At 40.1% G+C, this 13,577-nt stretch overlaps 1 protein-coding gene across 2 annotated transcripts in view; it reads left to right on the top strand.

Annotated features, from left to right (window-relative positions):
- Window positions 1-13,577, top strand: part of LOC6557916 (cyclin-dependent kinase 14) — a 70,593-nt gene that overhangs the window by 29,534 nt on the left and 27,482 nt on the right. For both annotated transcript variants that reach the window (XM_001984338.3, XM_032737947.2), the window contains exon 3: window positions 11,960-12,151. In XM_001984338.3, coding sequence (XP_001984374.2) covers window positions 11,960-12,151 — 192 coding nt within the window. The remainder of the gene's footprint in view (window positions 1-11,959; window positions 12,152-13,577) is intronic.

The following is a 13,577-nucleotide window of genomic DNA, read 5'->3' as shown; positions in this document are numbered from 1 at the left end:
TTGTGTGTCTTCGAATGTGCTAAATGCACTAAATTGATTGCAAAGCGCTTAAAACTTAATATAATTTAGCCATTAGCACATGCAAAAACGTTGATTGTTCGTCATCATTATCATCATCGTCGTCATTGTCATTATTATTATGATTGTTTGTGGCTGTTACTTGAATGCTCCATCACGTTTCAAGCACTTTTTTGCTGTAGTTGTTGTTGATGATGAAAATTGTCACGACAATTGCCGCTCGCTTTGTAAATCAAATTTGCGACTCAACAGCAAAATTCTGCGAACACAATTTCTAAATATTGTCGCAAATGAAATGGGACAAAAAAATAAAAATAAAATGGAGAAGCAAAAACAAAAAGCTTCGCAAATAAATTGTACTAATGCCATTAGACGTGCAGAAACGTCATCAAATGATTAACACCCCATTTTCAAATGTAATGTGTTCTCCAGCGAGCTAACTTTAATTGTTTATTATTAAATTTGCATACTTATGAATTGATTCAAGCTTTGTGTTTACAGTTTGAGAGCCATGATTGACAGAGCTGTTTCCAAAGTAATTAGGAAACACGTTCGATGGCTATCGCTGTTATTATGTATTAAATGCAAATGAGAATTTAGTTGTAGCCAATTGTTGTTACTCTTTAAATTCCACATCTCATGCATTATTAAAGCACATCATAAATAAACATGCAGGAAATAAGCGCTGAACAGATTAAGCTGCACTTTCAAAGTCTTTCCTTTTTTCGTGGATATAGTTTTACATGAATGTCAACCGAAACTCGTGTATGCACTTATGCTGCTCGAGTAATTAGCAAACGATTCTGTACTTTGTAATTAAATTACACTTTTCGACCAATTGCTGTAAAACGGTTTAACAATTTTTAAAGCCCTGCCGTATAGAGAGAGAGAGAGAGTTTTAAGCTCGTTGTCCTGGCTTGTTTTTGCAAATGGCAGACAACTAGCAGTTGGCTTTAGTGTCAACACTGTATGCGTAATGAGAGACGAGTTGAGCATGTTGGATGTTGGATGTTGGATGCTTTTGGAACGGGAGGCAGTGGATCAGGGCGCGGTTGGCAGGGCAGCCTTTGTTATATAAGCCACAACCATGGCAACAGCCTGAACATTGACTGCTGTTGGCTGCCAGTCTGTTTGCTGCATGTGTAATCAACATTAAACTGTATTTTGTAATCAAGCCACACACTCACACACATGCACATGTCGCTCAAAAGTTGCAAACTCAGCAGGCGGAAGTGAAAGCGTCGAATGTTTGCAAAATGGCGTTTTTGCAGGTGTCGCCTTTCTTTTCGGACAGTTAATGCAAGTCATGCTGTGAGAGAGAGAGTGAGCGAGAGTAGAGAGAGAGAGAGAGAGATAGAAGTGTTGAGCGTTGAGCTTTGGCAAACACATTATAAAATCTATACACGCTCTAAGCGCACTTTTAACCCATTAACGCTCCTCGCAAGCCAAAACTCAGCAACTGCAATTCTGCTTCCTTGATGACGCAGCTCAAAGCTCTACCGAGCAGTTGTTGTTGTTGTTGCTGTTGGTGTTCGTTTCCTGTGCAAGTTGTTGAAGAAATAGTGTCAACTTGCGTTTGCGGCATTTTAATGCCACCCACCAGCCCAGCTCAGCTCTGGCAGCAGCCTTAACACGTCGTTGCCCCCTCAAGGCTTGTCTATTGTTTGCTGCCGCTTGTGTCCTGTTTTTTACTCATCTCCTTTTACCCTTTACATTTTTTTTCTTGTTTTTGTATTTTTTTTTTGCCTGTCTTGCACACGCACACAAACAAAACGTTTTATCGTCTGTGCATAATAAATTTCGTTGGCTTTGTTGCTGTTGTTTTTGTGGGTGGGTGTGTGTGTGTCCGTCCGTCTGCCCGTCCAAAGATTTCAGACCTCCGGCGACACTTTATATGCAATTTTTGTATAAAGTTATTGACAGCAGCAGGTCCTGCAACCGATATATATATATATAAGTATATCTATATATAGAGTATACTTAAAGCAAGCATTAGACACACTTGCCTGCGTTTTTGGGTCCTCGACGTTTTATCAGCCGGTAAACGAAGTCGTTATATGTATGTTGTGCATACACACACACTCACGCTCGCATAGACACACACAAACTTACACGGAGAGTCACGGCAGACTTGCATAAGTACGTACTTACTGACAATATGCTGGCTGCTATGTAACAGCTGCCAGTGGCTGTCAAACCCATTAAGCGAAGCGCACAAAAGCATGCAACGCAATTTTTTCCTCTTTCTATTTGCCGTTGTGTCGCCAAAAACAAAAATTTAAGAAAACTTGGTGCTACTGAGTGTGTGTGTGTGTGTCTATTTGGCGTCTTTGGGTTTTGTAATTATTTTAAAAGCGCAACTTGTGCACGTAATAACATTTGCGGCAGCGATTGCCACTTTTGTAGAACATAAACAAAGGACCACCAACTTATGCCACCACCGAATCTCCGAAGAACAAGTGCTTTTGCTAGTCCTTGTCCCGCGACTTGGGCCAAATGTGCGTGTCTGCGCAACTACAGTGGTGCACTTACATTAAAGCAAGGATTATTAAACAAACGGATAACAAAAACTACAAATAAATAGTTAACTTACTTTTTTATTATTACATTTTTATGACAACAAATTTAACTGACGCAAGATTAATAAATGTCTGAAAGAGAAAATTCACCAACTATCATTGAAAGTTTTTCATAAAGTAATTGTCTAATATAAGACTGTATCCCTTCTCATTGTCATTGTGGACTTCAGCGTTCCGTCACACTGTGCGCAGTAATCTCCAAGGAATGCACTTATATTTTTTCTCTTTACTTTTCGTTATTTTATTTTTCTTTTGGTTGATGAGTCCTGCACTAAACTCCCATATCATATGAACTTTGGCGCCCTCATAAAAAAGTGGGGCCTGTAAAACTTTTTCGGCGACGTCTGCGTCTCCGTGGCAAGTCAAGAGTTCAACTGGTTGGCAGCTTTACTTTTTGGGTACTCTACCCAATCCACTGTCGACTGCTTTTGCCTACTTATCAAACTTCATATTTACAAACTTCCACTGGGCACAGAGTTGCTTTTGTTGCGACGAGTGCACTAAATTCGTTCTCTCGAGTCTTTTTTGGGGGTACACGAAAAAAAATACATAAATTGGTAAGGAGGGGTGGTGGGTGGAGGAGAAAACTTGCGGCGCCGCGGACCATTAGCCGAGACCCTGGAGGCCACTTCAAGGCGCGCCTTGTCGAGCCGTAGTTGGCGGCGTCGTCGCCTGGTTAATGATAATGAGCACAAATGCTCATTATTATGCATGCAGCCAGCGAATCCACTGCCAAAATTAAATGCTGCAAAATGTTTTCCAGAAGAGCACGCAAACACACACTCTGTGCTTGCATTAAAATATGCATAAATTAGAAGAAGTTTCCATGCTGTTTGCCTGCCGCCAAAGCTGAATTCAGTGACTCAAGTTGTTTGCCACTCGCTCGTCATAAATTGACTTTGCGGAGGCATCTTTAAAGTCTGCCCTTTTGTGCGCAAATCACGCGTTATAATTTGGATTCCCCCCACCACTCCCGTCTCCCCACACACACTCTGCCCTTGCCAGCCCAATATAAATAGTGTCTCAAGTAGTTTTGCCTGCAACAGGCACGTGTCTGCCAGCTAAGAAGCTGCCTAGGCTCAATTAATTTGTCATTCCTCAGCCACTTGTCTCTGCAGTGCTCTCTCTCTCTCACACACACATCTAACTGCCTCTCTATCCGTCTCTTTCTTTACGTGCTGTTGCCCATTTGTGTGCAGCTTTCAAAATGCTATTCAGTGAAAATGTCTCGTAAATGTCAACGGGCAACAAAAAATGATTACAGCCAGCAAAGAGAGCACTCTTCAAAATACCCTATAAAATCTAAAACTATTCGCATCTTGAACAAACAATTTTCTGTTTATATTCAAATATATTTAATGTTTATCAGTTTATGTTTACACTAACCAAATTGCCAACCAAAAGTTGTAATAAGAGTATGAATAAATCATTAAATCTAAGTTATTTAGATACACTTGCACTTGCCAGTTAATCGTTTGAGGAAGCGACACTTAAACTTTGAACTTAATTATTAAATGATTTCTCCAGAGAATATAGGCATGAATATAGGAGTGGATACTTTGTGTATATGTCTGAGTGTATAAGTGAGAGTATTTGATTTAAATAATGAGAAATGAACTAAGAATAGATAACAATACCACACCTATTACATCATATACCCAATTTAGCTGCTTATCTAGAGTATTTAATATCGTTTGCTGTGAAGTTTTGCCTAAGTCAGCGAAATGCCCCCAAATCTTGCGAACTGTTCGTCTCCCATTTGGATTGTCATTATGGCTTTATAAATGCACTGCAAATGGTAAACATTTTCTTAATTATTTTGGCAACTTGTGCAGACTTAATAGAGAGAGAGGGAGAGAGATAGGGGGACCTCTCATGCCCTTTGTCTGGCTCTACTCAAGCGCTGCCCTAAGCAAATCCACTTCATTTCACTTGACTTCATGGAACAACACTTTAACATGCTCCAGTTGGCGCTCTCTGTGCAGCGTTATCTTGTTCGTAATTTTGCTGACTTTATTCTGCGGCTGTGCAAAATCCATTTGCCACTCAATTGCACTTAAAATTTCAATAAGTTTTTGCATTTTCCAAGTTTGCATTTGATGGCTGCCGGTTGTCGGTTTGGAAAATTGTCAAAAACAGTCGACTGTCGGCTGTCAGTGATACACTGAAAATGTGTTGAAAAAACGAGTTAAAAATACACTCGAAGTGAATACACACATATATATTTATTTCCTTATGCAATTATACAAATTGTTTTTGCAGCTGCACAGTTTTGGTTCAAAAGTTGCAAAGCCTTTCTTCTTCTTCCTCTTTTTTTGTTGGCTCGGTCATCATTGGAAACACGATTTCAATTCGATTTTCATTTTCATAGCCTGGGTAAAAATCTCATTTGCAATTTTCGTTGTTGGCCCATTCCAGCAACGATGCGGTGCAGAAAGTAGAGAAGAAGAAGAGAGTGAACAGAAGACAAGAAGAAGAAGAAGAGCAAATTGTGTTCTGAAATTTTATTATGATTATCTGTCGGCGCATTTCGTATTTATGAGTTTTAAATTAAATGCGATTTCGGGCACCTCTGACAGCTGCCAAGTGCCCGAAGGCGAATCTCAACTGTCTCCAGGGCGACTCCTTAAATATTTATCGATTTCTTATTTCAACATCACCGCCCCCCTCCCCTTCCACGCACACTCGTTTCATACTCTATTTTATACTGTGCAACAACAAAAAAGGATCAGTTTTTTGGGCCTGATAATTTTGCAAAACGTTTTAGTGGCTGTTTAGCCAGCCACCTCCAATTGAACACCAATTCAAGACTTGTCCTGTCGCAATATTGCCTTAAATATTTTATGCCCTATATTGGGGCGCTTGTCCTTTTTTGAGTGTGCGAAAAAAAAGAACCCAAACAAGCTCAGGGCTTAACGTAAAGAGCACCACATGAAATGTTTTCAACTAGTTTTCTTGAGTATTTATTATATACTGTACATGAGGGAGACTGTAAAAGTTCCCCTGCCCTTATGAGAAATAAACACAACGAAGGCAACTAACTGATGAAGATGATGTTAAATGTATTTAGAAGTTTGAATAAAGCTATGATCAGCTTTGATATGCATTTTATTAACTATTAATTTTGAAAAATACATGCAATTCTTGAGAAAATATTAAGCTTCAAATATAGAAAATCTTTGTATATTTTTTGTATATCACAAAGAAAATTGTATATATTTAATTTAATTTAATGGGAAAAGTACGTAATACATATATAGACTCTATATGTATTACGTACTTTTCCCAGCACTGTGCTCTCTCCGTTGGGAACTAACTCCCACTTTGCATTTCTAATTTCCCCTTTCAAATATTTGCGAGCTTCTTTACGATCCCCTTCACGGCGTCAACCTTCGACTTCGGCTTTCAAGCTGAGTCGAGTCCTGCGTTTGCCAAAAATGCCTGGCAGCTTTGTCTGATTGACTGTCCTGTCGCCTATATGTCTATGTCTAGCTGGATGTCAACCTGTGTATATTGCTGATTGTTGTTGTCCTTCGCTTGCAGCGTGGTGTTAACTCGGTTGGCTAAGATTTACAGCTGTCGAATGTGTATTTCATCCCACACCCTCCCGGGCCGCAGGGCTGACTGACAAAGGCAGAAATCGGCTCTGACTCAACTGATTTACACTTGGCGTTGCTTTTTGTGGAAGTGATTTTCATGCAACCACTACAGACAGCATTAAAAGCAGAAGAAGAAGAAGCAAATCAAGGCATTGCTTGCGGCATTAGTTGAAATGGTTTCTGTGGCAGCTGCGTCTTCGCTCTGCCAACTAAATTGTTGTACTCCTCAATTTCTGTCAGAAGGTGTGACAGCACTTTGACAAGGACTTTTTGGGGTAGGAGCAGGAGCAGGAGCAGAGCAGAGCCGTGCAGACAGTTAGTGTGGATGGTGGTGCTGAAAAACCACTTTGCCCTGCCGCACAACAATTTCAACTGTCACAGCTCTTTTACAGTCATTTAAGTTAATTGTTTGCCCTGCAAGCAATGAAAATTGCCAAGAAAGTGGGCACAAGGCGACAAATGATACGACTCCATCCCGCCAGGACTTCGCACCTGTCTTCAAATGTGGAGACAACCAACGCTTAAGCTGTGGCCCCATTTTGCGGCCACATTTCTGTGGCGCCAACAGCAACAACAACAATTTGACAACTATAATTTGCCAATTTGCTGGCTGCCACGTGCCATATTCCTTTTCAGTATTTCTGTGGTCTGTTGTTGTGCATCATTATTCTTAAATCCTGAAAAATACCTTGAAGAATACGGACTGAAAGCCTCTATAATACTATATTACTTGCCGCACATGCTGTGTGCCTCTGCCGAAGAATATTTTTAATTAATCATAAGTTTCAAGAAGCACACACAAGGACTGACACACACAGACTGATACACACACACACACACACACACACCTTTGTGCAGCTCATTTCATTTGGAACCCATCCAAGTTGCTGAACTTTGTGTAATTCAATGCCTTTGCTGTCTCTGGGTTTTGTGCTTGTAGCGGCATCGTTGGCGTCTATTAATTAAATTAAAAAGTTCACAGGCAAACTCCTCAACGTAGTTGCCATCGTTGTCGTCATCGTTATTATTTTCGATGTTGTTGTTGGCCCCCCTGAAAACTTCAGGAGTTCTTAAAACTATGCGCAGACATGCAAAATTATCATGCGATGCGGCAGCCATTACAGTTCTGAGAGGACTAATAGCCCGCACAGTTTGCGAGCAATTGTGAAATTAAAAGCAAAAGCTAATAGAGTTGATTTTAGTAATATTCTATATAAGTGTTAGCTTATTAGCAAATTCAATTTAAGGTCGTACAGTTTGGCATTCACTGGGGGCTTTGACATGCACTCGGTATTTTATAAATTGTCTTTGCAATTATGCAAATGGCTTTTAACAATTAAGTAACCATGTTAAAACACTGTCTGAACCACTGATTCAATTGAACCACCTCTCCACACCCACTCTTCCACTCTGTCCCGCACTTGATGTTGTTTTTGTATACCCTTGACGAAGGTACTTAAGCTTAGGCTGCAGTTGTGTAACATTTTAAATATGCCTGATATTCTATATATTTTTGCTAGGCAATCGGATACTATGAGCAATCGAATTCTTGTATAGTATATCAATTATATTCACTTTAGCAACTAGTCTGCAAGATTATCTGATAGTCGACATGGTGTATAAGCCTTTTATATCGTGTTTTTTTTTTATTTTGCCTGCACATTTCTCGCAACAATTATGCATATTTACAAATGTTAATTGCCATCGGGCAGAACATTGTTGTATTACACGTGTAAGTCACTGGCAACAGCAGACACGCCCATGCCAATTGTGCGCCCCTATCTGTCAATTAACAGCATTATTGACTCTCGACTCCTGCTCTGACCAACCGTCACTCATTCAGCCAGTCAACCAATGAGCCAAACAAAGCCAGCGCAACCAACTTGCCGGCACTTTGAAATGCTAATGAAATTGGCTTTTAAAACCAAACGAATCGAATGGAGTGTGCTATAAAGTGGATGGCTGGAAAATGTATAAAAATACAATTTCAGCGACTGGCTGACTTTCATCAAAAGTCCCTGTGAATGTTCTCCCTTCGGCTGCTTAATTGATAAATTGATTAAATTGCATGGCTTAATTGCATGGCAATGTGACATTGTCTTTCGTCAGAAATGCCAACCACATGACATCAGCGACAGTAGTAGCAAGAACAAAACGTGAGTTTTCCCATTTAATTTTGGTATCCTTTCGTTGCCTTCTCCTTATGCGGTAAATTGCATTTGCTTTGTTCGCCTTCATTTTGGTCAAATGCTCGTTAATGCGACTTATTTGTCAGCAAATTTCAAATCACCTCTCAGTTTGCAGCTCGCAATTCTCTGTTCTATATTCTCTGCTCTTTGCCCTGCAGTGATCCGATTTGATTGAATTGCTTTGTCTGGACAGCTCCTCCTCCTACTCCTCTTTCTCCATCGCCTCAAATCAAACCCTCGACACTTTTAACTCAATCGCCAGCGGGTAGCTGTTGGCCAACCAACTGATTTCGCCATTGTCTTTTTCAGTTACAGCTTACGACATACATATATATGTTTGAGCTGAGCATGTGCGCTTTTGCGATCTATTTTGGGATTAGATACAAGTACTAAGTGCTTTAAATGTTGCAATCTTACAAATACATCGACTTAGTTTCTGGGCGATTCTTAAAAGGAAATTGAGATTCCGACATTAATACAAATGCAAATGGATATCTTTACATTTATATTCATTACCATTATCTGCCTAAGCTGCGTTGTTCATAAAACTTTTACGCAAGGTTTAATGGAAGTCCCAGCTACTTTAAATCATATACTAAAAGGTTCGTCAATCACAATTCTACTGCTACCAAAGTCAGTGACTAATCACATAAAACCCTACGCTGTCCACTTCCAAACATAGACAATCTGTTCGATACTCAGTTTTATAGAGCATTTTGCATTATCTATATAAGTGTTGCAGGATTATGGCTGCTCAACATACTCTCTCTCTCTCTCTCTCTCTATCTCTCTTCCTCTCTCTCTTTTGCATTTGTACAACTTTGTGGGTTTGTCGTTAACTACCCGTTAAGTCCAAGAGAATCCCGAATGAAAATGCGAACAATAAAACTTTAGCCAGCGACTAAAGCGCATTAAAACTGCCGACTGACTGTTTACGAGAATGGTCTCCTTTTGGAGAACATTGGTCACTGCCCAGTTACATACATACATACATACACACATACATAGATTGCATTTGTTCAATGATTTGCCCTTTTTTTCAGTTTGTCAGTTTGTGTTTTTGGGTTTTCTATTTTTGGTTGTTCTTTTGTGCGGTTTTGCTTTGATTTAATTTTGCTTTTACTGTCGGTTGTTTGTCATTGTTGGGCACAAAGTATTCCCTCCAGCCAATGTCTGCACCCAATTTGGGAGCTTTGTTCAATTGGCTTTGCTCCTGCTGTCTCTGTGCATCCTCTGTATTCCATCACTCGTCATTCGTCAGCAAAATAAATCACCTAAATGGAGGGGGGGGGGGGGGGGTAGGCTGTGACTTTAAAAAATGTGTGTGGTCTTGTTCCTGCTCAAGCACAAATTTGTTGGTGTTGCTGCACAAAAGTAGGCAACCATTTCAAGCCTGAGCCTAAAGTACAGCCTGCAATTGGCATTGACTTAACTGACTGAGTGAGAGGGGCTTATTTATAAATTGCTTGAAATTAAATGATAAAACCATATGTAGGATGCTTAAATAATACTGACATGAAAATTGAATTCTAAACTTTTTAAAATTATTGTTGCAAACTCAGTTCAAAATGTGAAAAATTACTTGTCGCGTACTACAGTCAGTGAAAAGTTTGCTATTATTATGACATTCATGGCAATCTGAGTTTATTACCGCTTACTTATCTTATATCTAGTTTTATAGCTAATTTAATTCACAATTTCAACTGCAGAGCTTAAAGCACGACATTCCTAAACAGTTGTGGGTTGTCATCGCATAAGAATATCACTTGATGGTTGATGCCATTAACCCACAGCTTTTTGTACTCCAGCGAGACGAGTTGTATTAGTACATGCCAAACATATTTTATTGATTACATTTGCTGCTCCCCCAAGTTCTACAGCATCCTCAACGAAGGCACCGCCCCGCCCTTTTGTAACTGCGTGTTTTTGCACAAGTTTGTGAGATTTTCGTTCGGTGGCAACCCCAAAAAATCAAATCGCAGCAGCGAAGCTGAAGTTCAGCAGTGCCACATTTAGTGGAATTGCATTTCTGTGGTCTGTATAGTGTATGAGTGCCATTGTGTGCGTGTGTGTATGTGTGTGTGTGTGTGTGTGGGACATGACATGAGTTATATAAGCAAATAAATTGCTTATTTGTAGCGACAATTTGCGGTAATTTTGTGATTTGTGCTTTGGTCTACAATCTGCAAATGTGGCTGCTGACATCATCTGTGGCTCTGCGGCTCTGTGGCTCTGTGTGCTGAGAACTCAGGGTTGTTGCCATTGCGCTCCCCTGGGTGGGGTCCTTTTGGCTATTAATTAAACATTCACATATGCTGTGTACATATTTGCTGTCCTCGCCATAATTCATAAAAGTCAGGAAGCGAATTTCGTCGCTTCAGGTCCCCTCCCTTTATGTGTCTCTCTCTCTCTTTTCAATTGGTGCTCGTCTTTTGATTACAGTTTATTGACTGCCTATTCAAAAGCCCCAGGCACTAAATGTGTAATCCTTTTTGCGCTTGCCATTTGCATACAGCACCAACCATATACTACTACGTGTATGTCAGAGTCCTCTCAGCCAGCCCTCGTCCTGTATGCATATCGTTAGCAAATTGCAGGCTCAAAAAGGCAACCCAGTTCTGTCCAACATACAAAAAAAAAAAAAAAACAAGGAGAAAAACTCCAGGCGGGCCCAAAAGGACAAGCGCGATATATATGTGAGTGTGTGTGTTTATATGATGTAAGCTAATACCCAGCCAATTTCCGTTGGCGGCTGCTACGTTTCAGCTTTTTTATATGCGCCCAGGTAACATGGCCAACTCTTCTTCTTGTTTTCTTTTTGACTGTCCTGGGGCGATATTCGAGCCGTTCGTATTTCCGTTTTGGAAATTAGAAGGCGCGCCTTGTTTTGTTGTCCTCCCCGCGTTACGTTTGTTCAAATTTGTACAAAAGCTTAGCTACATTTTTATTTCCACTCAACTTATTTGCATATTCGACACATTCGAAATTGCCCGGCTACGTTTACGAGCTGTGACTATGAAGCTTTTTTTTTTATTTTCAGGGGCGCAGCTGTGTGCTTTTTTGTCCTTTGGGGATTGAGCAGCATTAAGCCTTTAAGCATTTTTGGAAAATAATTTTAAAATTGACATTAACTTTTGCGGGGTCCACAACTGGACACCTCGAGGTGTCCAAATGAAGCCATTAGCAGTCAAAGTCTGTAGCCCAAACAGCTCACAAAACCCCATCAATTGACTTGTGAACGGGCCCCAAACCGCATCCTTGCGGCTCACACCAGTTTCTGGCATATTGGCCTACAAACAAAACCCGACAGCACAAAGGCGTTGATTGGTATGATACCCCTTCGACAAACCCCAGCCCCGGTCCAAGCTCAAAAGTGAAATGTGGCCAAGTTGCTTTGGGACTTCTTGCCACTTGACATTAAGTTGCTGGCCATATGAAATAACTCGATTTTGGGCTTGAAAGTTTTAAGTGCTGAACGATAATTGATTTTGCATAAAAGCCAATTAGCAAATGTAATAGCAAGATGGCCAACAAAAGTATATTAATTGTTTTTCATGTTGTTATATCTTTGCAGCCATTTCCCGCGAGGATGGCGATGACTCCACACATCATCATCACCATCATCATAATCATCATCGCGGCGGTGGCGCCCATCATAATCACGGTAATAAAGTTCCATTCAATGGCTACAATTCGGAGGAGTATCTGGATCGCCTCGAGCCCAATGGCAATATACCCGCTGACAAAACAAATTGCAGATATGGCGGTAAGTTTTAAGCACAAAATTAATAATCATAAGTGATATTATAGCTAAGAACTTGACTTATTAGCTATGTAAGTTAAGAGCTCTACTAAAAATTGATAAAAGTAATGTTTACGGCTACTTAATATATCTCATAAGTTTTCTAAATACCTTTTGCTAAATTTCATAAATTCAATTTATACAATGCCTTAGCTTTAATTATATTAAAGTGATTAATCTTGATGTCAATTCTCGCTTGGCTAGATTCGAGAAATTATATTCTTTGATCGATTAGCTAAGCTTATTTCACACCAAAAACATTGCATAATTTCTTATCTGTCGCTTGCAATTTGGCGAAAAATGTTCGCGAGAGAAGTGATTCCCAGAAATGTTGTTTTTTTTTTTTAGCAGGGCACAACCTTAAGTGAACTCATTCATAAAGATTTGCACAATTTATTGCTTCGCTTTCGCAATAATCTCTCATTGAAGAGTGCAGGGCTGCCTCGTGCCACAAAACTAATTTAATGATACGAGTATTTCGAGCGCTTTACTCCCCACAGACTGTCGTAATTTATTCCTGGCAAGTTGTTGGTCTCCTTGTTGTTGTCGCTGTTGCTGTATTTAGCTAATATCTGGAATGGCAGAGCCGCGTATCTAATTATGGTAGGGCATTGTCTCTCCCCAAGTGGCATATAGATAAACAATTCTGCTCAGCATTTCACTTGCTCGATTTATTCCTGTTCGTCTCCATATTTTCTTGTTGTCGTCATTTATCAAATTTTTGTCTCATTTAGCAGCGTTTCACAATCTTTCGCTTTGGCGCTCAATTTGTCTACATATTTCTTTTCCTGGGGTTGTTTGCTGTTTTGTTTATCTGCTTAATTTTGTCATTTAAAGGCGTACTTAAATTGCTTATCAGATCATAACGCTGTTGTTAATCCGCTTCAATTCCAATGCGTTGCTCCTTTTATATCCTTCATTTTATTGTCATAATTGTAAATTGCAATTTTATGCAAACAATGGCAGTTCTCGAGACTTTATGCAGAGTCGTCTAGGACAGACTTCAGACCCGTTGACATTACCGATAAGGCAGATGATGATAATGATGATGATGATGATGATGCTGTTGATGATGATGATGAGAAGGACGAAGACTTTCTGTGTATACTTGTAATAGCCTCATTTGTTGCTGATGCTGTTGTTGCCTCAATTGTTCCATGTACTTGAAGCTGTTGCTCTTGTCATTGTCCTTGCAAAGCGGGGCACTCAACTCGCCCTAGCCCTCGGCCTCGACCTCGTCCTCGTCCTCACCATCTCTTTTCTTATCTTTAGCTCTATGGTTCGGTGTCTCTGTTTGTCTCGCCTTGCCGCTGCTTGCATCTAGGCATTTCGGAATCGGCTCATAAAGCAACGGAAATGAAAATATTAACAAGCAAATGCACAACAGCAG

Source organism: Drosophila grimshawi, unplaced genomic scaffold (assembly GCF_018153295.1).
Source record: "Drosophila grimshawi isolate 15287-2541.00 unplaced genomic scaffold, ASM1815329v1 contig_44, whole genome shotgun sequence".
In the NCBI taxonomy this organism is placed as follows: Eukaryota; Metazoa; Arthropoda; class Insecta; order Diptera; family Drosophilidae; genus Drosophila; species Drosophila grimshawi.
The sequence above is the reverse complement of the archived record's forward strand: the minus strand, read 5'-3'. Positions and strand labels throughout refer to the sequence as shown.